The following is a 27972-nucleotide window of genomic DNA, read 5'->3' on the forward strand; positions in this document are numbered from 1 at the left end:
TGTAAGCTGCGGCGAGCACCACGCTGCCAAGGACTGCCCCCGGCCAAAGATAAGTGGTTGTTCCTCGAGGATCACGCCCCCAAGATTTACCATGCGATCTCCGACCTATGTAAGCCATTGAGGATGGCAAACACACCGCCTTCGCTGGCAAAGACGAGGTCCCGCTTCTAACACGTCGCTCCGGCGTTCTGCCGTCGGGGGGCGTCATGTATTCCAATATCCGATTCATCCTCCACTACAACGACGTCCTAAGCCGAGGTCCGGCCTCTTAGAGGCACCCTTGGGACGGACGTATCCCTCCGTCGGGCCCTTCGGGCCCGAATTAAACGGGTAGGTCCCATCGGGCCGCCCACCCCTCCCGGTGACGCTGTAAAAGCCAATAGGGCTAACAGCTACTGTCAATTCGGAAAAAAAATCAATCCTTTGGGAGACACTCTCCGACTCTCGACTGCAGCAGTCGCTTTTTTTAAAGCGATACCCAGTCTCGGATCCCAGTCCCTTTCCGCCGCACACCGCTGTACAGTTACGCGGCGGCCCCCGCGCTCCAGTACCGTTCGAGCGCTCTTAGTGCTCGGACGTGAGACCCAGAAGCGGACCGCGCTCTTACGAGTCGCGTCCGCTCTCCGAGCCAGTGGATTGTGCATTGCACGTCCACTCCCCGAGACACGACGCCTGTATTTCGTACTACGTGCCGTGTAGTACGAATACAAAGACTACAGTGTAGTGCAGTGCAGTGCAGTGGTAGCAAGTGCGCGCCACGTAACGCCAGATGCCTTAGGGTCGCGTTCCAAAACCGTGAGGTAAAGTTTTTAGGTACACATCTCGCCACACCAGGCGAGTCCTTAGGGCCACACACCAACTAGGAACACATCTCCCTGCCTGAAGGCAGGGAGGATAGTTAGTTTTGTTTTTGGTTGCGAGTCAGGATGGACTCGAACCATTTTGATCCGGCGCAATTCAGCGCCTACATGAAAAGGAAGTTCCCCGAACTTGTACTCGGGTACATTTCGGACTCTCTAGTCCCGACCAACGCCTCCGATATGGAGTGTTCCTCGGCCTCATCCTCGGCCTCCCTCGCGAGTTCAGAGGCGGGATCCCGCCCGCACTCGGACATGGAAGATGACGGTTTTACGACCGTCATCTCCAAATCCAAAAGGAAGAGGTCCTCCAAGGGCTCCTCGACCGCGTCCCCACGCGCCACCTCCCCCCACGCCTCAACCACCGCGACCAACCCCAACGTCCCCACCGCCCCCGCTGCCTCGCGCCCCGAGTCCCCCTCAGGGAACAAAGGCACCCCCGCTCCCGCATCGCCCGTCGCGAAGCGACCCAAACCCGCCGCGATCCCCTCACCCACCCCCGCAGGAAATCCGTCACCGGCCCCCGCCGAGAATCCATCCGTTGCCCCCGACACTCCGCCGCGTACTACGGCGCCCCCGCCTCTCTACATAAGAGAAAATAATAAATGGGATCAACTTTCCCAAATATTCATCGAAAAAAAGATCCACTTCACCTCGGCCCGACCGACCAATATGGGAATTAAGGTCCAGGTGTCCACAGCGGTGGACCACCGTCGTATGACGGCCCTCCTGCGCGAGCGTGGTACGGAATACCACACTTACGCGCTCGAGGAGGAGCGTCGCCTCACGGTGGTAATCCGAGGGATGCCGTGCGAAATTCCCACGGATAGCATATTAAGTGACCTTAAGTCACAAGGCCTGCCCGCGCAGGCGGTACACCGTATGTACCGCCCAACAAACAAGCGGCCATTTAATATGGTCCTCGTCCACTTGGACAACACCAAGGAGGCGAAGGCCATTTTCAACATTAGAACCGTCTGCTACCTGTCCGGTCTACAGGTAGAACTCCCGCGTGGTCGTGGCATCCCAGGACAGTGTCATCGCTGCCAATGCTACGGTCACTCAGCCCGGTTTTGTAACGCGCGCCCGAGGTGCGTTAAGTGCTTGGGTGATCACGGAACTACAGACTGCCCGCGCAAGACACCAATGGAGGATGTCCCTCCGAGCTGTGTTCTGTGTCAGCAGACGGGCCACCCAGCGAACTATCGCGGGTGCCCGAAAGCGCCGCGCAGGGCAAAGCGAGGAGGGAAGAAATCCTCGCACCAGCCGAAGGCTCCTAAAGCCTCTGGAGCTCCGCCCTCTGCCCCTCAGGCCCCAGAAGCCCCTCAGGCCCCCCAGGCACCGACGGTAAATGCCTGGCAACGCAAGAAAAATCTCACCGTACCAACCGCGTCCGAAACCGCGCAGCCATCCGCGTCCGCGCACGCCAATAAACAAGACAGCGGAGTTACAAACTCGCTGTCATGTGTTAGCAAATACTTCGGGGCGTTCGACCCGCCCGAACTATTAGTGTTCGCAAACAAGCTGAAAGCTTGCGGAAACGACCCCAACGCCAGACTCAGCGCGTTCGTTGAGCACGCGGAAATGATAAACGCCATTTACAACCTCACCAAGTCATCTTAAATGTATAATTAGTATAGTTCTGTCCCGCCTCAAAATGGTAATGGAAGTGCACCGCATGTACAGACCTACTAACAAAAAACGTGTCAGGTTTAAAAATTGGGACCTCCAAACTGTGGCGCGCTTAGACAATGCCACAGACGTCAATTGTACGGCCACTGGCAAAGATTCTGCTAACCACGCCCGTTCCTAATAAAATGCCTAGGCGACCGCGCGACGACAGAGTGCAAGAGATGAAGAATTTTGCAAGTCTGATAAACTTCGCGGAGACGCAGAAACTCCCGGTCGATATGATGGCCTCCGATGGCCACCCTGAGGCCCACGTGTTGGCAAGGGGCCAGTCACCGTCAATAGTGCCGTCAATATTTATTAGACAATATTTAATTCGCGGTAAACGGCTTGCGGTGGAGACTAGAGCTCAAACACGTAAAGAACGCCTCAGTCACTACAAACATCCGTTTTAATATTATTTTTTTATTAAAACATCATTATTATTTTTTAATATTAATTTTCCCGGAATAATCACTCTTAACACGTGGCGTCGTCCACAAAGACTCGTTTGGATATCATTTATTTACTTGTTTTTACAATCTTTTTTTTTGGCAACAAATAAATATTTCATGATAAATGGACAGACCATGTGGTGAAAACGTAAGAAGGAAGTGAAACAATGATTGCTTCGATTGAGGGACATGTTCCTGTAGTAGAGCTTGATACTAATGTATAGATTTCAAACATATATACTTTGGACTCTTCATTGAGCGACTTAGTTTTAAACAATCAACTAGTAAAGCAGTCTATCTTATCTACGCTCTTATAGTTCACTGAACGACTCTCATACCTCTCGACGTCACTAACTTCAATACTGCTACGAGTCACGTTGTGCAAAAAAGTTGTTTTAAATAAATTAAAATGGATTCTGTTTGAAGCTGTACATCACAAGAGGTTCTTTGATATCAACAGATACTTAGAACACGTACTGGACGTGTTTATAGTCAAGACACTCCTTATATTGTCTGGAGACTGCTACAGATGATACTTCAAATCTTCTCTAGTCTAAGATGTTACGAAAACCATTCATTCTCCTCTTCATATAATGTGTACCTCACCGTCTCTAACGTATCGTCTCGTGTTATGACACGCTGATGCTTCACTGTCGGTACCCACCTAACACTTGGTGACCAGCCGTCACCTCCCGATGGATACGACTGACACCACCTGTAACACATTATACGATATTGTTCTTATATAAAGACATACAGAGACAGTTACTTCAGGGATTGGTTTCAAATAAATTCATAAAAGCAAAAAAAAAAAAAAAACAAAAACACTTTTATAAAATAGCAAACTGAAAAGTAGTAAGAAATTAATTTAGTGTTTAAATTCGTGGAGTTCTAAATATTACTATTCCATTGATTAAGGCATATGGGGCGAGTGTGCACTGCGGGTCTATGTGGGACATGTGAGCAATTCCATTCCGCTTTAGGCTGAAGCACATAATTACGTGTTCTTTTCCACAGTGCACGCTCGCCTCTCATGACTAGACGTCTATAAGTGTACCGTTCAATCTACAAGTGTATTACAATAGCCAGAAGATGGCAATCATCTGTGTAGGGTAACCGAGATTAGAGACCTCGGGGTAACCCTTGATCAGGGACTTGCATTTGGAAGACACGTTGAGAGTATTGTTGCGGGGGCACACCAAATGTTAGGTTTCATCTTGCGTCGAGGTATTGATTTAAAAAATATATTAACTTTTGATTTACTTTATAAGTCTCGTTAGATCCAAGTAGAATCTGCTTCATTGAACCGGAAAATTTACTGAACAAAATTCTCGTCCAACATCAAGTCTAAATCAGACTTTGTGTTCCATTTCGTAGAACAAATTATTTGCAGCCTTGAAATTTTTTAATCCGAATATCTCTAATTTTATTTGCAGTTTAAAACAATCCTTAATAATAAAATATAAAATAAGATTCAGATGTACTTTTCATCATTAAAAAACAATCCTTAATAATAAAATATAAAATAAGATTCAGATGTACTTTTCATCATTAATATTGCACATATAAATTTATTGTTGGTATTTATGTTTTGTTACCTTTATAAATAAATGATTTTAGTAAATCGTATGCTCGATACTCCTTGCTGTTAATGTTCTTGTTATATTTTTGTTTTTTTATTATTATTATTTCTAATGTAAGCTATAATACACTCCATGTCAAAATAACTGTGGAAACTGTTCCGGCAAATTGTTTTTACCCTAACGAAATAATTTATTGTAATATTAGCATGAATGTTTTCCCATAAATAAATAAATAAATACCTCGCGCTTTTTCATCATTTAATATAACTTATTAAAATAAAAATCAATTTAGAAGCGTTATTTTTTTTATTTCGTAGTTGGTTAATTTATTTTCTACTCATTAATTTTGCCACATACAGACGCGTTTTTTTTTTGTAAACCATCATTAACTTTTCCAAATCCCTACTAATATTATAAATGCGAAAACTAACAAACTACTAAATCGTAGAACCGATTTGACGGGCTACTTTTTGTCCCGGTTATCCGGTTACCCGATCCCGATGCCAGCCCCGAACCTATACGGGTGGAACCATGAAGTGCACTTCGGTTTCAATGGTCTAGTGGCAGCGAACATATCTAGTGTTCAAGCGAACAGAGCCGCGTTCAAAATCTACTTATTATTATAATTACAATTATTTATTTCGGTCACCAAGTTACAAACACAAACAAACATACAAGTGAAACTTAGCAAAGAGGGTGAAAAATATTTTTAGTGCATTAGAAAGCTATAACATATACATGTGTTTAAAATAAGCCAATAGCAAAATGGAGACACAGAAATAGTTAATATTATTGATGATTTACGTCTCTATTCATATATTTTATATAAAATATGAATCAGTTAAAATAGTTACTTTATTTAAAACATTATAATGTATAGAATGATTTTATTAAATTTCGTTTATTGCATTTCTTCAAATATCAATATCACAGGTAAATAGTTATGATAATATGTCGAAAACGTCGAATTAAAGTAATAAGTAAAAAAAGTAGTCATTCAATGAACACTCAAAATGTTCTATCCGACTGTAAACAATAACGGAATAATGTTAAATATTCAACAGTACATACCGTCACACTACTAGCGTGGATCAGCTACGTACACTTCTCTTCATACAAGGTTCCCTCTCGTCCGCAGACCACGTCCTAACAGACGCTCCACAAACAGCTCCTACCCTCATCTTGAATTATATATTCTCACGAGTCCTGGAACGTTACAAAGATACTATATCATACAAAGACCACCCACTTCCTAATAAATTATTGCTCATATAAAGAGAGTACATGTCTTAGGGTGTGGCGAAAGATTTTCAAGAAAAGGTAAAAAAAGTTATAAATTAAAATAGTAATGAATTATGGGAACTATAAAATTAATAAGCCTGCTCCCATTATAGTGCTTAGAAAATAATTAAAAATATAACACATTTTCTTACCCACTATGAGACGCAACAATGACTAAGACATTAAACAATGTGTTATGTCAAGTCATAGTTGATGTAAGTTACAATGAGAGTTAAGTGTATCGCGTTATAATGAGACGTGTAAAGAACTCACCGGGAAATAAAACAGACGACTGAAGAAGACGCCAGAGACACGAGGAAGATCGCAGCTGACTGAGACCAGAGGAAGGACTGAGGAGGAACACGAACCGCTTTGATTTAAAGACTAACTGACAGGAAGCAGTAAGGTTGGCAGCACTGAGGATGTTAGGACAGTTACACACGATTGATGTAGTATGGACGTGTGTGGATACGTAACTTTATATAATAGTGATAAATATCTAATAAATTATATCAATATTTCTTGAAATTACTAATAAAGGGACGTTTTAAATAAAAATGTGATATTGTTCATAAAAGCCGCGGATACATTTCGTTTTAATTATACTTGATGGATCACGATTTGAAATATTTGCGGGCAGGAAATGTTGTCTCTTTCCATTGGTTAAAAAATGCGAAATATATTGAAATTAAAACAATAATAAGAAAAAAGTATAAATTTATGATTTTAATATTTTAGCCGTAGGTATTACTGTTGAGTTTTTTAATTAATGAAATGTAAACTAGAAGCTATACATTAGTGTAGTGCATATCAGACTTAACACGACGTTTTAAATGGTGAAGGTTGGCAACGAGTACAAAAATGTTTTACGTAATGTTTGAGCACGTGGGTAGTTCAATATATTGACTGTGTCTGGAGAGTGGAGACGCGAGTCATTGAGTTGATGAGGAATGAACAGCGAGTTTTAGATTTCCATTTCAACTTGTTTTATTTATCAGATACCTACATTAACACACGAACATAGGTTCCACTACTTATTATTTAAATTTATGATTTTCTGAAACGATACATATTTTTATAACAAACCAATTTAACCTAATTTATAATGGTTTTGTTTGAAGGTTGGTATTTATCATTAAATTTTAACAAGAACGCTTGTTCCAGTAAAACTTTAAAATCATATAAGCAGACATATAAGCCTTTTATTCCATTCAAATAAGTTTATTTTTATATGTATTAAGAAACGCTTAACAACTGGACGTATTTACGTATATACTTATTGAGGATTGTGAGCGGGTATGTTTCTTTTACAATGTTTTCACTAACGATATTAAAACATAGAAAGGCCTCTTTTGGTAAATCGTGTTATTGTTGCGGAACAGCGCCATCTATTGATATTATCAAGCTATATTATTGTAATAGTCTTTGTTTCTATGCACCGCCATCTATTGTCGAGTTACTTCGTTTTCCTAAGATATTGTATGAGTTTTAGTGGTTTAAAAACCCGGACAAAAAGGAGTTTGCTAAAAATTTAAGTAGCCTGTTAGTAGGAACTACACCTAATAAGATAAATCGCCTTCCAAGTGCTCTGAATTTTAAATTTCATGAAAATTGTAAGAGTGGTTATCAAGCTTATTTTCTCTCCGTCCAGAGATGTCACTTTTCTCATTTATATTACTAATATTATACATGAGTCTCCAGTTCTTAGATTATAATAAAACTCTACAATGATATAAATGATACATGAAAATAGTGTTATAACTATAATTCATTTCGAAATTACGTGTGCTTCCTTTACAATCACCGCACGACTGATGTACTTAGTTTGTAGTTAGTGACTAAGACAATAGATGGCGCTGTCAGTCGTTCACCATTTTTATTCATCAAAGGTAAAGTTAATATATAGAAACAGTAATAGCAACCGAGTTAACATTCATATACAATAGTTAAACTCTGTATTCGGCAATTCAATGTAAATAACGTAATATATTGAAACCCTTTAATAAGAATAAGGCTCTTGCAGGTAGTAGGTAGTAGTAGTACTATCAGCGATTACTTGTTGAAGATTTTCGCGACTAAGACTCATTGTAGTGGAAATATCTTAAAGGTAATGAATAGGACAAATCGTCCCATATTCGTGTTCTAGTAATTAGTCACTATCATATTTTTATTTACCTAAAAATTAAAATATGATCGAAATTCCACGATAAATTTATTAGAATTATATTTACTGGCAATAACACACAACATTACACTTGTAGCGTCTGACACTACGACATATTTAACCTCTTTTTAATTTTACTTTCGTCTAAATAATTCATAAATCACAGCGTTACTGATTTACTTTCTTAAAAAAAAATAATGTCATTGCTACATCGTACTAATGAAACAAGAAATAGTTTTTATATGAAATAAAATTAAAACAATTTTAATAAAAAAATATATGTGAATTCTAGTACGTAATTCTCTCTCTCTCAGTAAAATCGTCATCTCGTTTTTTCAGCTCAGTGACTATGAGTCAAGTTTAAAAAAACACGTTTAAACAGATGACTAAATTAAATTATAAAAATTAATAAATTTTTTATTTATTTCTTCAATGATTTCTAAATAAACTATAAACTTAAATGCATGTTTTTACCAAAATACTTACACTACATTATATATTCTAATATATATTTACTATCAAATTAAAATGAATCTACTTCTAGAATATAATGTACCTATCAATAATAATCTCTGTGTCGTCTTTTCTCTTGTAATCGAATCATATTCTGTGATTCACATTATTTTATCTGTGATTTGGTGGCTCAGTTGTCTAGAGACGCTGCTAAAGGTCTTTGTATGTTATCAACGGACATTGTCTTTCAGCAACACAATGATTCAAGCTCTCATTATATTCCATACTAGTTTTTGACCGCGACTTAATCCGCGTGAACATCACACAGAGTGAAAGGTATAAAGTGTGTTCTGTTAACAATGGATATGGTCACGTAAATAGATTTACGTTCTGTGTGTTACGTACGCGCTACATATTATAAAATAAATGAACATCGCCGGGGCAACATCGTTGTATGGATAAAATATCATATAACGAGTGACGCCGCTGACTCCGCGGAACCAACACCAAGCCGTGTGAACCAGATTCCTGATACCACACAAGCTATGGAATGGCATTGCTATCCTAATATCAGGGCAATCATGTAGTCTTAGGTATAGGTTATAAGTTTTTAATATGTAATTTTCATTATAATATACATATAAAAGTTGCCGGCGATGCTAAGAGTTTGGAGTTAACTGATATTTGTGAATATTATATCATAGAAAAATAATTTGCAATAAAATAATATTGGGGCTATATATTAAGACATATTGTATCCTATCTTTCAAGTCGGTTCTTACAGCACACGGTGTGAAAATTTAATTTAAAATCGGTCAATTAGTTTAGGAGTCCATCGCGGACGAACAAAACATAAATATTTTTTAATATAGAGGCGAGACATTAAAAATAGTTCTTGCATCGTATGTACGTACAATGTTAACCTAAAGCACGCACTTAGCGTACGATTTAACTTAACGCAATGCATCAATAATGAACTAGTCTGTTTCTAATTCAATAAAAACGATCGTAATATAGATATGTCTGTAAATTATTGTGAAATAAAATAAAATAATTTTAAACTAATTGACTTATCTGTACATTGATGCGTTTCCCCAATATTATTTTAAGCAAGACAAATAATTTGCAATAAAATAATATAATATTTTTGTATCAGGTCAGGCGAGCAACGGCTCACTCCCAATCAATGCCTACGTCGTGGGCTGTACAGAACCGCCATGTTCTCTGCCACAAAACCAGGACGTTGTTATCCGTGTGGTATTCAAAGCCCGTAGGTAAAAAACAAGTTATCGATATAAGAATGACACATCCTTATATAAAAAAAGTTGAAAAATTAGTTTCATTTTGATGATATGTTATTTGTTACAGCTCGTATCCTCCACGACATGAAGACTAAAGCGGTTGCGATTTTGGGAATTGCCGTAAATTATCCTTTGGGACAAAACGAAGTCACCTGTAACTTCCTAACCAATGCCGATTGTCCGGTCTTGGAAGGAGAAATAGTTGAATATTCTCTGAGAATGTTTATTGAGCCATTTTTTCCAACTGTAAGTTTGTTATGAGTAATTAATGTTAAAGAGTAAATTTATTCTAACATTTTTAATTTCTTCTTTATGTAGGTTTCAGTTAATATTGAATTCAGTGTGGAAGACAGTGATGCTGTCCCTGTATGGTGCATCCGATTACCAATCGTCGTTGTCAGACCGCAATGTGCAATCAATCCTTAAGTTAAGACAACAAAACATTGTAACAAAAATGTGAAATAAATTATTTTATGTGTAAAGTTTGTCTTACTGATCGATTACCACAAGTTTTCAGTCACACTACGTACGGTGTACGGAGCGTTTCTAGTTTTTTCGTTAATTGATATATCATTATATACCAGATTTGATACATTGAATTAATATAATTTTATTGATAATCTTTTAGTATATTGCTTCATACTTTTCGACTTACTAAACTCGTAACAAATCAAGGGAACTCAACTATATCCTAAATGATACTATAAACACCATCCTATCTGTCGCCTCGCCTACTATATACTTATATACTACTCGCCTTATATACTTACTTTCTTATATACTTACTCGCCTTATATACTTACTCGCCTTATATACTTACTCGCCTTATATACTTACACGCCTTATATACGTACTCGCCTTATATACTTACTCTGCTTATATACTTACTCGCCTTATATACTTACACTGCTTATATACTTACTCGCCTTATATACTTACTCTGCTTATATACTTACTCGCCTTATATACTTACTCGCCTTATATACTTACTCGCCTTATATACTTACTCTACTTATATACTTACTCTGCTTATATACTTACTCGCCTTATATACTTACCCTGCTTATATACTTACTCGCCTTATATACTTACTCTGCTTATATACTTACCCTGCTTATATACTTACTCGCCTTATATACTTACTCGCCTTATATACTTACTCGCCTTATATACTTACTCGCCTTATATACTTACTCGCCTTATATACTTACTCGCCTTATATACTTACACTGCTTATATACTTACTCGCCTTATATACTTACTCTGCTTATATACTTACTCGCCTTATATACTTACCCTGCTTATATACTTACTCTGCTTATATACTTACTCGCCTTATATACTTACCCTGCTTATATACTTACTCTGCTTATATACTTACCCTGCTTATATACTTACTCTGCTTATATACTTACCCTGCTTATATACTTACTCGCCTTATATACTTACTCTGCTTATATACTTACTCTGCTTATATACTTACTCGCCTTATATACTTATTTGCCTTATATACTTACTCTGCTTATATACTTACTCTGCTTATATACTTACTCGCCTTATATACTTACTCGCCTTATATACTTACTCGCCTTATATACTTACTCTGCTTATATACTTACTCGCCTTATATACTTACCCTGCTTATATACTTACTCGCCTTATATACTTACTCTGCTTATATACTTACCCTGCTTATATACTTACTCGCCTTATATACTTACTCGCCTTATATACTTACTCGCCTTATATACTTACTCGCCTTATATACTTACTCTGCTTATATACTTACTCGCCTTATATACTTACTCGCCTTATATACTTACTCGCCTTATATACTTACTCTGCTTATATACTTACTCGCCTTATATACTTACTCGCCTTATATACTTACCCTGCTTATATACTTACTCGCCTTATATACTTACTCTGCTTATATACTTACTCTGCTTATATATACTTTCTCGCCTTATATACTTATCGCCTTATATACTTACTCGCCTTATATACTTACTCTGCTTATATACTTACTCTGCTTATATACTTACTCGCCTTATATACTTATTTGCCTTATATACTTACTCGCCTTATATACTTACTCTGCTTATATACTTACTCTGCTTATATACTTACTCGCCTTATATACTTACTCGCCTTATATACTTACTCTGCTTATATACTTACTCTGCTTATATACTTACTCGCCTTAAATACTTACTCGCCTTATATACTTACTCTGCTTATATACTTACTCTGCTTATATATACTTACTCGCCTTATATACTTACTCGCCTTATATACTTACTCGCCTTATATACTTACTCGCCTTATATACTTACTCGCCTTATATACTTACTCGCCTTATATACTTACTCTGCTTATATACTTACTCGCCTTATATACTTACTCTGCTTATATACTTACTCGCCTTATATACTTATTTGCCTTATATACTTACTCGCCTTATATACTTACTCGCCTTATATACTTACTCTGCTTATATACTTACTCGCCTTATATACTTACTCTGCTTATATACTTACCCTGCTTATATACTTACTCGCCTTATATACTTACTCGCCTTATATACTTACTCGCCTTATATACTTACTCGCCTTATATACTTACTCGCCTTATATACTTACTCTGCTTATATACTTACTCGCCTTATATACTTACACTGCTTATATACTTACTCGCCTTATATACTTACTCTGCTTATATACTTACTCGCCTTATATACTTACTCGCCTTATATACTTACCCTGCTTATATACTTACTCGCCTTATATACTTACTCTGCTTATATACTTACTCTGCTTATATATACTTTCTCGCCTTATATACTTATCGCCTTATATACTTACTCGCCTTATATACTTACTCTGCTTATATACTTACTCTGCTTATATACTTACTCGCCTTATATACTTATTTGCCTTATATACTTACTCGCCTTATATACTTACTCTGCTTATATACTTACTCTGCTTATATACTTACTCGCCTTATATACTTACTCGCCTTATATACTTACTCTGCTTATATACTTACTCTGCTTATATACTTACTCGCCTTAAATACTTACTCGCCTTATATACTTACTCTGCTTATATACTTACTCTGCTTATATATACTTACTCGCCTTATATACTTACTCGCCTTATATACTTACTCGCCTTATATACTTACTCGCCTTATATACTTACTCGCCTTATATACTTACTCGCCTTAAATACTTACTCTGCTTATATACTTACTCGCCTTATATACTTACTCTGCTTATATACTTACTCGCCTTATATACTTATTTGCCTTATATACTTACTCGCCTTATATACTTACTCGCCTTATATACTTACTCGCCTTATATACTTATGTAATACAAGTATACAACGAGGGTTAATATATAAGGAGTGTAAGTATATAAAAGAATAAGCACATAGAGCAAGTAAGTATATAAGAGCGTTAGTATATATGGGAATATGTATACAAACAAGTTACAATATTAGCGAATAGAATATAAGCGAGTAAGTAAATAAGCAGATTATTATATGAGCGAAAACAATATATATGCTAATCTAGTAACGACGTGGTAGACGCAATTAAAAAAAAAAATGGTTCTGAAAAATCAATTCTCAAGAACCTCTTCCTTGTTTGAAGTCGTTTAATAACAAGATTACACACATACGAGTACATACATACACAGATACACACACACACACACACACACACACACATATAGTATACCTTAAGTAATGACATTACTTAAAGTGTACTAGTTACTTTACGTACACATCCTTAGTATTTTCTTCAATTTTGTTATGGTTCCATATTCGGGTCTTATTGTAATGATCACGGGACCACCAGTGAAGTTGATCCTCATAAAGAAATAAATCGAAATCGGTTGTCGTTTGAGTTAATCGGTCATGTCGCTCACATACTTCATGCTAACGTCAAACTCACTATATGATTTTCTTTTGAGTGCCATTGTCAGAACAGGACCAAATTGATATAGGGCCAGCGAAAATAGCGACAATCGCTTCCCCAAGTCAAAAGTTACTGAAACAAAAAAATATACAGACAAATTGAGGACCTTCTCCTATTTCGATGTCGGTTAAAAGAGGCTCTAAATCAACAATATGTTAGCCTTATAGCCCTTAAAGTTAATAGGCAAAGAACTTTATTCAGTTATTACCATTAATTCGTAAACCTTTGATTTCAGTTCATTACTGAATAAATTTTATTTATGATTTTATTTTTCTTCAAATACTCTATGTCCTATATTTTTAAGAGTTATGTTAGATACAGTCGGAAGGTCGAAGTCATACCAAAATTACTCAGTACCGCAATTCGCCGATAACACGTCGAGCGCCACTTTATTATTTACAATTATTATATAAAATATAAGAATCAGTTATTGAAAATTATGCCTACTAGATACATATATACATACATACAAATAGCTATCAGAGACTTATAACGGTATACGAGGTACACATAGAGTATGTAGAGGAGGAGGAGGTAAGCAAATAGCTTTCAAAAAAACAAGGCATGAAGATGAAATAGAACGTAGAATCAGCATTACCTGGAGGAAATACTGGAGCTTCAAGGAAATATTAAAATCAAAATTCCCACCAAAGCTGAAGAGAAAGGTTATAAAGTCTTGCTGGCTACCGTGGTTATCATATGGTGATCAAACTTGGATTTACAACAACAAAATCAAAAACAAATTACGCTCTTGCCAACGTGCAATGCAGCGAAGTGCCCTAGAAATCAAGCTTAGAGACAAAAAATGCGCCAACATAAGAAGAAAAACCAAAATAATAGACCCAATACAACATGCTAAAAGACTGAAATGGATATGGGCAGGGAACTATGCCCGGACGACAGACAGCAGATGGACAAAACGCGTCAGCACGTGGACAGGCCCAAGCGGGACCAGAAGTGTAGGAATACCTAAAAACCGCTGGGTCGTTGAGACACACAAAACTGCCGGCACTGAATGGACTCAGAAGACAAAAGATGAGGAAAGATGGGAACACCTGAAGGAGACGTCTTCTTGAATACCTTTTATTTTATTTTTATATAATCTTATATTGTAAGGCATGGAAATAAACGCTATATATCATTATTATAAAGGAAATATATTATTATTATATATAACAGTTCAGGCTGAGAGAAGCAACGCAAAGGACACGAAAAATCTTTAAAATATTCTAAATTCAAAAGTATGGAATGCAGCGCCACCTATAATAGGTTGACTGTCAAATTGTTGTTGAGTTGCAAATTATTGTCAATAGATGGCAGTATATAGAAAAATCTACTCAAATTTCTTTTCTTGGAATTTGTTGCTATGTATTTGCTTTATATATGTATAGATTTTTTAGTTTCGTTCAGATTTGTTGTTTACCTGGCTTTTTACTTGGATGCAAGTCTAATTACTTCAAATTTTAAATTAAACATCATTTCCATTGTGAGTTACAGTTTAACTGTTTTATTGTATATATTTTTATAATTAACAGCGAATATAAAGGAAAATAAGCGAGTGAAAATCTGTCGCCTAGTTTCTGAATTTTTAAATGTTAATAATTAAATCCCTCATCTATAGTATTACTTTCAATGGTATGTATGTGATGACTGATGATGATAATATGAACACAAAAAAATATTTACTAAACAAATCTTCATCCGAAATAAAACATTTTGAAAAAAAAAAAAATTTTGTTCATACAATTGTAATAAAAGGAATCAACTCATCTTGTATCTCATCAACTCATCTTGTTGTCCCTCAGTTGATCCCTCCTGTACAAAAGTTACATTACAACAATATACAAATCATACAATGTTTAACTCAAAACTACTATTGAAGTACAGTTACAGTCTTTATTCTAGTAATGTCCTACAAAATGGCTGAAGCCAGTATTTATAGCTCTCAATTACAAGTCGATACTCAAAATTTGTCATAACAGAATTAATATATGTCCAGTCATAATACAAATATTGCTTCCAATATAATTTAGTGTCAGATCCCCACATTTTTTCTGGAAACATCCGCAGGTACATTAATTTATTATTATTATTTATGATCAGTTATCAGTTATAAAAATAATTCCTAGGATTACAATACATTGTTATTAGTACGGCGCAGATGGCGCCACTTGTACACCACTATTCTTATATACAATCCGACAATTCCTACAGTTAATAATCGTAGTATGAAAGATAAGTCACATAATATATGCGAGTCACATTCTATACACAGCCAATGTTATTTAATTGGCAGTTCAAGACTTTGAATTTGAAGATTTTCTTAACTTACAAGCTTTGTGTTTATAACAAACGTAGTTGCAGGATCTATACAGACTCCCAAAGATTGATTATCTTACCATATATAGACTTAACAAGAAGTATTACTGGTTAGTAAAGATCAAAGAGGTTAGTCGTTGTTAAGTATTGTAATGTTTCCATTAAATGACTCTTATACAGACGATGTTTAGATATCAATGGAATATTTAAATGTATAATCAAAGATTATGATATATGTAATTGATTAAATAAAAATAGAAACGAATGAATGCAGCATTTAAACTTAACTAATAATAATATTACTTTAAATACAAAACACAACTGAATTTTAGAAGAAAATAATTAGAATAGTAGGTACGACTTCTTGGTAAATCACTTGTTTATTTCCAATTTTCACAAAATAAAGTTTAATTACATCCAAAAAAGTCCTTCAAATAATCTCTCCTCCCCTCTCCTCACCACACCTCTCCCCTCCTCGATACATCACACCACCCCACACCTCGCCCGCCGCCAACTCACCTCTTAGTCAATACAGCTCCTCTTATTTTTCTTGTTACAATAAATTAAAACATTTCATAAAAATATTTTTAAAGCCAAAATGATTTTTTACGATGGATGAGTAAATGTTTAACAACCAGATTTAAGTAAATTAAACAAAAAAAAATACGCTTTAATTTTCATTTATCGAATATACTGGCAACGAGCTACGACGCCCGAGACAGAAACACAGACGCAGACGACGAACTTACAATACCCCTCTTTTTTGTTTTGATGGTTAAAATACTAAGCATTGGTGGGATAAAGAACCGAGTAAAATGTAACTATTTACTTAAAACTTTAATAGTAAAACATCATTTACTCAGCTAATGAACACAAGGCGCCATCTATTGGAGTTCAAGGAAAGAAAATTGGTCCAGTACTTCATCTGTAAGGGGTGGTCCTGGACTACAATTAGTTTTGACATAAGTGTGTGTCTGTACCAGTCTTTAATGTATACTCTTATAACCATCAGCTTAAAATCCCTCAACTTGAATGAGTGTTTCAACCGCAAACTAATATTTCCCGTCCACACACGGGGTGGCGCCAGTAGCGGCATAGTTCCAGCAGTGGATATGACTGATTGGATACAGAAATAAAACAAATTAGGTGTTTTTTTTTATAGTGTTTGAATCTTAGATGCATTCTTAAATAAACACAAAACAAAGAATACATCCCCAATGCCAATAATTCATTTTATATTCAACAATAATAATATTCTATAAACATTAATGAAAACAGTTCAAGGTATATTTCTATTATAGCAAAAACTTTAAGCGCCCTCTAGTGACAACAGACACTATTCTATTAAAAACTAATCCTTCTAGCGAAGAAAGTCTGAAAAGCATAACTAGTACGTCCAGAGATAGAACATTGAGATGGCCAATGTTATATCGGTTCATAAATAACAGTAAAGCAATGGAATTCTATAATAAATAGATTCGTTTTAACAAAACGGGACGGACCAAAAGAAATGAGATAAAAAACCTATTAAACTCACATTTGAAGCTATTGTTTGACAATTCTTAATTAATATTAAGGAACTGTAATCAATAACAAATATATATTGTGATATAAGAAAGAGGAACAGTGTAAGGGGATGGTTTTGAAAATCCTTATATATTACTCAGTTAGTGAGATTGTTAAGATCTCATAGTTTTTTGACGACTCACAACTCTGATTGAACCTTGATCAATGTTTATTGATACCACAACACTAACTATTTAACAACAGATGACGGGTTTAAGCAACTTTAAGCCAGGAATTACCAACACCAATTACCATATTCTGAACCCGTCATTCTCCTCCTCGGCAGGTCGGCGGCGGAGGTCGGCGGCGTCGTCTCTGATGATGATTACGCTTTAGAGCCGATATTGGAACATTCCCTGTCCGATGGAACGCTGGGTTGTGGGCAGCCCGGTGAAGTGAAGGTGAACTCGATAGCGGAAAGACCGATTCGATGCTTTTCTAGCGTTAAATGCGCGGATTATGTCTGTCACTTCCGGAAGTGACGTTCTTTTTAACGCGGCGTCTACCAGTGGTTGCTTAAGTCTTTGAGTTAGGCACTCATCGACTTTATCTACGTGACCCGTGTCACACGGTTGTTTGCTTGGAGAGTATTGGCTGTCTGCTTCCGCTGTCTTGATACCGGCCACGTGGCGGCGAAGTGCCAGGAGGACCCGGAGGACCGTAGCCGGAGATGTTTCCGGTGCGGGACTTCGGGTCACAAGGCGGCCGAGTGCAAGGCAGCGCCAAACTGCCTCCTGTGCGAGGCTGCTGGCAAAGCAGAGAGGGCACACGTGCTGGGGGCAAGCGGCTGCGTCGCAAGGCAGTCTCTCACCGGCACAACAGCAGCAACGACGCGAAGTGCGCCAAGGAAGGCCCGGCCTAAAAAGCCGAAGGCCAATGGCGGAGAAGGAGCGGTTTATTGTTTTAATGTAACCATAGATTATAACTATCTAGTTAGAAGTATGTGTACCTACCTGCTTATTATAATTGTTACTCTGTACAATATAAAAATAATATATTTAGTCTGTTTCCAACTACTATCCATGTGTTTTATTAGTCAGTACCTACAGTAATTGGCAGTGTATGCCCCTGCGTACAACACATTTACGATTTGTATTCATGACAAGTTGGCGGTGTATGTTGTGGCATACATGAGTTTTCAGGAAAACTAAGCTTTTCAGCTTTTTTTTTTAATTTTTCTATAGTGGTTTTATGTGTGTAAATAACATTTCTGATGACAAAATTCAGGTTTTATAGCATACTTTGCCAAATTAAGGGTTAAGGCAATACCTCGAGGATGTGGTTTCAACAGGATGGGGGCCACCTGTCATACGGCTAGGGCATCAATAGGGCTGCTGAAAAATATCTTCTCCGGAAAACTCATATCGAAAAGGGGAGATATTGAATGGCCCCCACGTAGCCGTGATCTCTCTCCATGCGATTATTTTCTATGGAGCTACCTCAAATCGGTAGTCTACGAGAATAATCCGAGCAATTTTGAACAGCTGAAGAGGAATATTATTAAAGAAAGCAACAAAAACCGAGAACAACTTTCCAACGAGTTTTCAAAAATTTGCGACTTCGGTCCCAAGAGCGTCAGACAGCCGAAGGAAGTCATTTGGACAACATTATTTTTAAGTCTTGAAAATTCCTGTTTTTACTTTTTTAAAAATACAAATATATTTTTGTTATGTTTCTGAGTTATTTTTTAATTGAATATTGAAACCGCTAACACCCTTATGGCCCACCCCTACAAAGGATAAAAAATCTTCAAACAATTTAATTCGCTTAATTGTCCAATGGCTGTCTTTTTACCATACAAAGACTTAGTAAATATAAGCAACATGAAGAGGATTCTTTTCAAAGTCAGCGAGGTTAATGGTAAATGCTCAGACCGAGCTAAAGCAATTGAGGACTTTTACTACGACGGAGATGAAGTGTCATTTACCAACACTTTGTTAAGCAGAATCATACCACAGATATTAGCTCTGAGCAAATCCTTAACTGATGAAAAGAAGGAGGTAGACAAACTACTGTAGAGTGTAGACTAGATTTGTAGACTGACAAAAGCTAAACGACAACCGTTTCAAATAGTACAAGGAACTTCTTCTCAATACTCCTACTGCCTTTTAGGAAATATTTTAATGGAAAGTATAATTCAATGCCTGGTTCAAGAAAACTTTGTAGAATTTAAATTAATTAGTTTAGTTATTCAATTGTAATGCTATATATAATAAAAATATCAAATAATATAACATTTTAATATTTTCAATTCAAATAATTTTTTGTTAGCACTGGCCATTCAAAATGTGTTAGCCATTTTTTAATAAAAAAAAAAAAACACATACAAGATTTAATTATCTGTGCCGCTTTAATAATTTCATTACATTACTACCTTTTCACTGACACCATGCAATAATTCACAAGGTTTGCCCAATTAGTCAGAATAAAAGAAGTTTTTTTTTTTAGTTCGATAACCAAAGGACAAATCATGTTGTGAAAGTCACCTCCTCGAGTATAAGATTTAAAGAATAGTAGATTAAGAATTAAATACTTACAAGGACACTTCCTCAGTAATGCTTACAACATATTATTTGCTGTAAAGTTTCAATCTTGATTTTAAATGTTCGGTGATTATTCTCGTAATGTCCTACAAAATGGCCGAAACCAGTATTTACAGCCTTCAGACTAAAAAATTTATACCCAAACATTGCCATCACAAAATTTACATAAGTTCGGTATTATAATTAATGATAATACATACAAATATTGGTTTCAATATAATTAATGGCTATTTATATTTTTATTATTTAACTTTTTAGTATCGGGTTCCCAAAATTTTATCCTGATAATATCCACAGATACATTAATTTCTTATTGATTATAATCTGTCATAAAAATAATTCTAAGGATTATAGTATGTTACAATTAGTATGGTATGGATAGCGCCACTTTTACCACTTGATCAATAAAGTACCAATACAACAGAAGTTGACTATTCAAACCCTTGTGTAAATACAAATAAATGTATCCCAAAACAGTTTTTAACGAGATGGTCCATCTTTTACTGGACATTTTTTAATGACAACCGAAACACTACTGGCTTCAGTAATTTAGTGTCCAGCATAAGTGGAAGATTGGTAACTCGTGAAATACATCAAAGAAATAGGCATAGATACAATAATAGTAAAATTTAATTAGATTAAGTTAGTTTCTAGCACTTTTCAGAAATCTGTAAGAAGCATTAATTTAAACCTCACAACAACCTACAGAGACCAAGAGAAGAGACCAATAATGAACAATTCATAGTTTAGTAAATAAAAAACAAAAAATTCATATCAAAATCACAGATTTAATTGTTATTTAAGAAATAAATTATCTTAATTTTATCTACCTGTATCCTTTCTAAGACCACGACGTGACGATCTCATTCCATGACATTAAGTAATTATTATTATCCACTGGCTCGTTATAAACAATAATCACATAATACATTTTTAAGTTCAATTTACAAATAATAATTTTCTTCACTTATATGAGTAACCGTTTTCGAAGCAGATGTTTAAAAATACTGTTTTAACAAATTCTATAATTTATAATACTAATATGTATACCGATTACCTGCTCTTTTTTTAATGCTATGGCTTCATTAGCACAGATCTCGTGGAATATTTCGCCAATGTCAAAGTTTTTATTTGTTGGACGAATTATAAATATTAAATTATAATCTTTTAGTAGACACCTACTGTTTGAAATTTGACAGCTTTGAACGCTTATGTTATAAGCCCAGTAACTGTAGATAATGCAGGTTTGATAAACAATTTACAGATAATAAAGAGTACCGATTCGTTACCGTTACTTGTATTGAATTGATTTGTTCAAGTCATTAAAAATATTTTTTGTTTTAATTAAATTACCTTTGTTAAGTAAAAGTAAATTATTGTGGTACCTTTTTACGAATTATTGCCTCCCCGTTTTTGAGTCCGATAAGTAAAGGTTAATGGTTTGAATACCGTAGAGATAATGCGATTCATAAAATTAAATATAATATGTCATTATATACAAGAAACATGATCGTACTTGCTTGTTTTTTTTTTAATTTTCCGCAACCTTATTATGGCTCGCACTTGACCGATAACCATTTTGGGCATCAAAGGTTTAAACTAAAATTCTTATAAATGTTTTAAACTAATTGCGAAGTAATTATTTTTTTATATCAAATTTTACAATGTATATTGAAAAACCGTTACTGTATTCAAAATATTACGTTATGCAAATGAGATCTTAAACTTAGCTGTTTGAGTAAAGTTCTATTGGATTTTATTTACTTCTGACTCAAAATAAGACGTCAAAGTGTGAATGTGTGTGTGTTCATGTGTTTCAACGTAGCTCTTAAACTGATATAACGATTTCGATTCGGTTTGTTACATTTAAAAGTGAATTTTCTGAAGCTCGATCTTAGCTATGTTTCTAGCAAAATATTGGTCGTTTTCCAAAATGATGTAAGCCATTTTTTACTTATGGTTACAGGATTAAGTGACAAATACGTGCCACTGCCAGTATAATCGTTAAACGGCAATCAAAGCGTAAGGCTTTTAAAAATTCAATAGAATTTTCTATATGGAACGAGTTAACAGGTATGTGCATACCTACCACCAGTTGGCATAGTCACACTACGGACGAAGAGTAAGCAATTTAGTTATAAATTTATTTTATTTGAAGCTTTTTACCAGAGTAGTTAGTGACTAGCTTTACAAACTTCAACTAAGCCGCCGATGAATACTACAGGTGGCATTGCTGGTAGTAAAAGAGCGTCATTGTATATATATACTGGCTGTTACCCGCGACTCCGTCTGCGTAAGAAAAATAATAAGAAACTATGACAAAACTTTATAGACCCGTATGCGCCCCGCCTCCCACTCGCGCGTTATAATTTCGGGATGGTCATTCTGGATCTTGAAAAAAGTATCCTAAGTTACTTTTTATTACATCAACTGCCTGCCAATAAGTCCCGTTAAACGCGGTTCAGCCATTTTAGATATTAGCCGAAACAAACATACACTCGTATTGTGTTTACATATATATAAAAAAAATAGGGGTTGGTGATAAAAAAGCAAAACTTTATGGTTGTATGTATTTTTTGATGCCACATTATAAAAAAATAAAAACAAAAAATTTCGTTCAAAAATTAAAAAAAAGAAAACAGTTTAAGGGTGAACAGCCCTTATCACTAAGGGGTATGAAAAATAGATGTTGGCCGATTCTCAGACCCACTCAATATGCTCACAAAATATCACGAGAATAGGTCAAGCCGTTTCGAAGGAGTTTAACCACAAACACCGCGACACGAGAATTATGTATATTAGATTTTCTGTAAATCTAAATATGACGAGAGCTTTTAACAATGAACAAGTTTAGATTAGTTTTGATACGTCTAAGAAATTTTATAAGGCTGCAATCTGCATAACATTAATTTAATTTATAATCATGGCAAATAAAATTAAAAATATTTTTAAAATTGATATTGGCAAGTCAGATAAAATCTTTATGATCACTGGCATCTGAGATATTGACGTTTGCTTGCGTGTTTCCTTGAAATTTTTTTTTCCAATTTATGATAAAGAAAGTCGTATCTTAAAATGGCTTTCGCGCCGGAACTGAGGACGCACGCTCAGAAAGTCTGCAGTCTTTACAAACAGGCTATGAGACAGATTGAATCCTACTACGGTCAGAGGTAATTTAAATTTCAATAAAATCAGGTTAGGTTTAGTGTTGGGCGAGAGTAAACCGCTTGTATAGGGATCGAGACATGAGTTTTTACAATATATACTTATATGTAAATATATATGACTGACTGACTGACGTAAATATTTGTTTCATTAAAAATATTCTAAATTTTCGTCAGTTATAGTCATAAGACATAATATTGTTCACTCATTGTCAAAATCATTTTTTTATTATTTATTGTTGTCTGGCTTTATATTATTCTGTGATTTTATTTACAGTATTTATTTTAATTGCATTTTATTTACAGTAAAGTGAGATTCATGACTCAAATAGACAAATTATTCGTATTTTTTTTTGTAAGTTACCTTAATTTCCTCAAGGAACGTGGTACGCTACCATCAAGTCATTCTTCGTTCTCGTTTCGATGCGAACAAATGTGTCTCTGATCCCAAAGACCAGCGCCGGCTGTACTGGGTCGGGGAGCACGAGCTGTTCCTCACAAAACATCCGCTTCCCATCGCCAAGTGTAAGCATATGATAGGATAAGTTCATCTTAAGTATAACGTTGTTAATGTTTGGAAGATCCAAAAAAAATGACGTATTGGCAATCTCCTTTTCTGGAGTCGTTCCAAGACCAGGTAGTTTCTATGTATACGAGACGAAACTTACCAGCATCGTATGGATACGCCGTGCGGGCGCCGGGTCCCTCGCGTTGCAGGGAGATGAGCTTCACTGCCCCGTTTTATCACATCACTTCACAAAACACTATCCTGACTAGTCACAGTAATCGGGTAATCAGGTAACTTGAGCTATTCAAGCTCTTATTGCTTCAAACGATTTGATGCGAATGTGCCGGACGCTAACACAGCCGGCTGTTTCAACCGTCTGTGTTACAGTCCAGTGGCGCCAGCGGTCACGGGCCGCCCGAAAACATTTTTAAAACTACCGACTTCAATAACTAGAAATATATATATATAGCAGACAATAGTTACAAATAATACTTTGATTTAATAAAACAATTGCTCATAACGTTTTTACGAACTAAATATAGCAGCTAAGAACAATTTTTCTGTACATACCCTCATATATGAAGTATTTATTTTTTGTAATGTTTTAACGTATCCCGTATAAATAATCACAATTTTAAAATTATTCAATTAATCGTTTCATCTCATTAATTGAACGAAACAAAAAAAATCATGTGAATGATTCTGTTTTGGTAGTTTTTAAATTAATTAGAAATGTTAAGCATGAACTTTATATAGATAGTTACGTACATATGTACGTAATTTTTTATTAATAGAATTAAATTAAAATATGTTAAGTTTAAAAAAAATCGATCCAATTTAATTAAATTTGGTTAAAAAATTTAAATTCTATACATACGAGCCTCCTTGAATAATAATTTTGTTTTAAACAAAGAGCTCTGATAAGTAGGAATGCCTTTTTCCAGTTGCTACGAGCGTGGGTATCGCTGGTGGAGTCGCTTATCAGAGAGTCATCGAGCCCCCGGACTGGGTGGTGGACTATTGGCATCCCCTGGAGAAGGCTCAATACCCGGAGTACTTCCAGACCAGAGAGATCAGGAAATGCGAGTACATCGCCAAGTGGTACAAAGGAGAAATGATGTAACGAGTCGAGGAGTGTGCACGTGTTACGAGTTCTCGTTAAACGTTGATGTCGGCTGTTTGCACTACAAACTGTTTGTATCTAGTCTGGCAATGGAAACTCGTACTAACAGAACGGAACCGATTGGGCGTTTTATATAGAATATAACAAATCCCGTGTGTATTAGACTTATTTTTAGTAACGTGTTGTCATCCTTATGAGGTTTCATCCACCAGGAACTGACTTGGTGACAACGAAACTATGTCAGAATAATAAACTTTGATTAATAGAGATTTTTTTTTTTTGAAAATAGGCCGTGATATCAAGGAATAGCGTAACCAACATCGCAGTGGGAATTCCTCAATTTTGAATTTTGAAAGTAGCCTAGGTTATTAATTGTAGCATCACCTACCTACGAGTGAAGCTCCCGCCAAAATCGGTCAGCCATTCCGGAGATTAGACGGAACAAACAGGCAAGGAAGTAAAGAATGCGTCTCTGATGCAGAGTACGTGCTTTCGTGTACGTAAAAAAATAACCATGAAATTTAAAATAGTAAAATAAAAAATTGCTTAATTAAGGAAAACATAAAATGACATGTTTTTTATAAAATCGATAACAAATTGTGCGAGTAAATAATGTTTTTAAATAAAATCAATTATCTGATTATATCATTTTTATTTGTCTAACAGATAATTACAGGCAGAGACGGAGAAAGAACATATACTCTGAACAACTGAGGAGTTTGACATAATTCGACCTTAGCATGAGTTGGTATCCCCAAACTGGGTACGGACAGTTTCGAGTCAACAGCATCCGCAGTGATGCTATTTCACTCCAAACTGTCGGTGTAGAGTTTGGCAATACACACTGGTGGTAAGGCTAGAGTATTTCCGTATAACATTTGTAAACAAAACCGCCGGTCTCCACGTAACTTACAATAATGAGTCCTTACTAACAAAAATCTAACAATAACATGACGTAATTCAAACGAGAATATAATTTTGGTCTTTGGACGAAACGGAAGTTATATAAAAAAAAATATTGTTTTATTCTCATTTACAAACAAGCTATCAATAAATTAATTTAATATATTAACAAAATAAATTATATAAAAAATAATAATAGTAATAATAATAATAATAATAATAATTTGGTAAAAAACATCCAATTTGGTTTTTGGACAAAACTTATAGTAAGTTAATAAATTTTTTGGGGTGGGTTTAATATTTTTTTTTTTTTTAAATTTCAATCGAATATCAACTCGCGAGATTTATATAACATACGTTCAAACTTTCAGTTCTGCGTCCGAACTATGCGTAAGATAATATCCATTGAATGATAAACGTAAGTAAAAAAAAAAATCTGTATCCTATGAAAGGCGAGTATTATTTTTTTTTTGTATACACAGGTCATTGACCTTTGATTGAAAAATTTATGCAAAATAAAAATACTTAGGACCTAACACAAGAGGAACACACTGAAACATTACGCCGGCTCCCCTCATCATATATTTATATATATATTTTCAGTACTAACTTAAACAACCGTGCAGTCGCCCGCACATAAGATAATATCAAAAACACGAACGAGATGTCCAGCGGAAACGGGAACGGGAACGGTTACGTCACATCCGGTCCCCGGTCGCATCGGTTCATCAAAAACAATAATAACCTTGGAGATTTAATCCTAGACACCATTTAAATAATTCCGTCTCAAAATCATCATTCAGTTACGCCTCATACAAAATACGAGCGGCGTTCATATTATTTACATTATAACTATATAAATGTAGGCTAGAGATTCTTTGTTACAGACATATATAAAGTCATCGTATGTACACGCTCACGAGCGGCGACGGACGCGCGGGGGGGGGGCAGGGGACATGTCACCAAAGAATCTTTGGTCCTGACACCGGACGAGCGCCGGGCCGAGTGCGGGTCGAGTGGGGACTAAACGAGACACATACATACATACATACAACGGAACGAGCGGTAGCTTGCTGGCTGTGACGTCATCGTCGCTGTGACGTCACAGCGAATACGAGGCCGCGGGGCGACGTCGTTCAGTGACGTCACGAGTCCTTCCTGGCGGCGACGATGGTGAGATCGGGGCGGGTCCTCATCAGCTGGGAGGGGGAGGGCGGGGGGCCTGCTGGGGCCCCGGCGGATACGCAGGCGGGGGGCCCGGCGGGGAGGCCTGGGGGGGGCACCGCGGGGGGCAGTGAGGGCGCGCAGGGGGACGGGGGCCCGCTGGGGGGCGACGGGGGGGACCTGAGGGACTCCAGGCTCGCCAGCCGGATGGACGGCCACTTGCCTGTGTCTGGAATTACAGTAACATTAGTCACGGTTATAGTTCACGGACTCAGTTCCGAATGAGTTATGTTGCTGTGTTTCTCAATATACTCTCTACTAATATACTGACTGGCGGAGTGCGCTGCTGTGGCGTCGTGGGTGACGTTTGCTGGTATTAGGTCGTCATCCGCCACGCCGCCCAGCTTCTTTCCAGGCACCTTGAACATATAAAAAAAATTAACATCATTACAAGTCGTCGGTTACAATGTTTTGTCACATCAAGTAACATTTGATGAATAAAAAGCCAAAACAAAACGTCTATTTGATTTCCACTTATATCCGTATCCGGATCTGTATCCGCGGGACGCGACGGTCCTGTTTATATAAATTTAAAATTAGATTGCATATTTTTTTTATTACAACTATAAGCCAACGAAACAAGATAAATTTTGTAAATATGACGTTTCGTGCGAATAACTTCAGAGTAGGATCCTCGAACATCATAGTAGCAACACTAATTAACATATATATATATGTTTACATATCATAAAATAAACTCCTTCGCCGCGTCTGTCCGTCTGTGTGTTCGCGATAAACAGAAAAACTACTGCACCGACTGTCTAGCGGTTATCAGCACTCGGTAGCGTGACTCTCGAGGAAGGTTTTAATATATAATTTTGTTAAGTCTTTGTATTTCCTTGTGTACACTAACATACACTAACGATATTTGTT

General features: G+C 36.4%; 3 protein-coding genes across 5 annotated transcripts in view; 2 read left to right on the forward strand and 1 right to left on the reverse strand.

Moving 5' to 3' along the window:
• The first annotated feature begins 485 nt into the window (after positions 1–485).
• LOC116776805 (uncharacterized) lies at positions 486–4471 on the forward strand. Its single transcript, XM_061529223.1, has one exon. It carries the CDS (start codon positions 927–929, stop codon positions 2478–2480), a length of 1554 nt encoding a protein of 517 aa, XP_061385207.1. The 5' UTR covers positions 486–926; the 3' UTR covers positions 2481–4471.
• An 18687-nt stretch (positions 4472–23158) lies between these two features.
• LOC116776906 (NADH dehydrogenase [ubiquinone] 1 beta subcomplex subunit 9-like) lies at positions 23159–25239 on the forward strand. Its single transcript, XM_032670205.2, has 3 exons — positions 23159–23347; positions 23721–23866; positions 24794–25239. Exons 1-3 carry the CDS (start codon positions 23253–23255, stop codon positions 24970–24972), a joined length of 420 nt encoding a protein of 139 aa, XP_032526096.1. The 5' UTR covers positions 23159–23252; the 3' UTR covers positions 24973–25239.
• Positions 25240–25604: 365 nt separating this feature from the next.
• Positions 25605–27972, reverse strand: part of LOC116777058 (uncharacterized) — a 39617-nt gene continuing 37249 nt past the window's right edge. For all 3 annotated transcript variants that reach the window (XM_061529191.1, XM_061529192.1, XM_061529190.1), the window contains 2 exons: positions 27371–27458; positions 25605–27268 (listed from right to left, as the gene is read on the reverse strand). In XM_061529191.1, coding sequence (XP_061385175.1) covers positions 27021–27268; positions 27371–27458 — 336 coding nt within the window. In that variant the 3' untranslated portion in view covers positions 25605–27020. The remainder of the gene's footprint in view (positions 27269–27370; positions 27459–27972) is intronic.

This window comes from Danaus plexippus (assembly GCF_018135715.1).
Source record: "Danaus plexippus chromosome 29 unlocalized genomic scaffold, MEX_DaPlex mxdp_37, whole genome shotgun sequence".
In the NCBI taxonomy this organism is placed as follows: Eukaryota; Metazoa; Arthropoda; class Insecta; order Lepidoptera; family Nymphalidae; genus Danaus; species Danaus plexippus.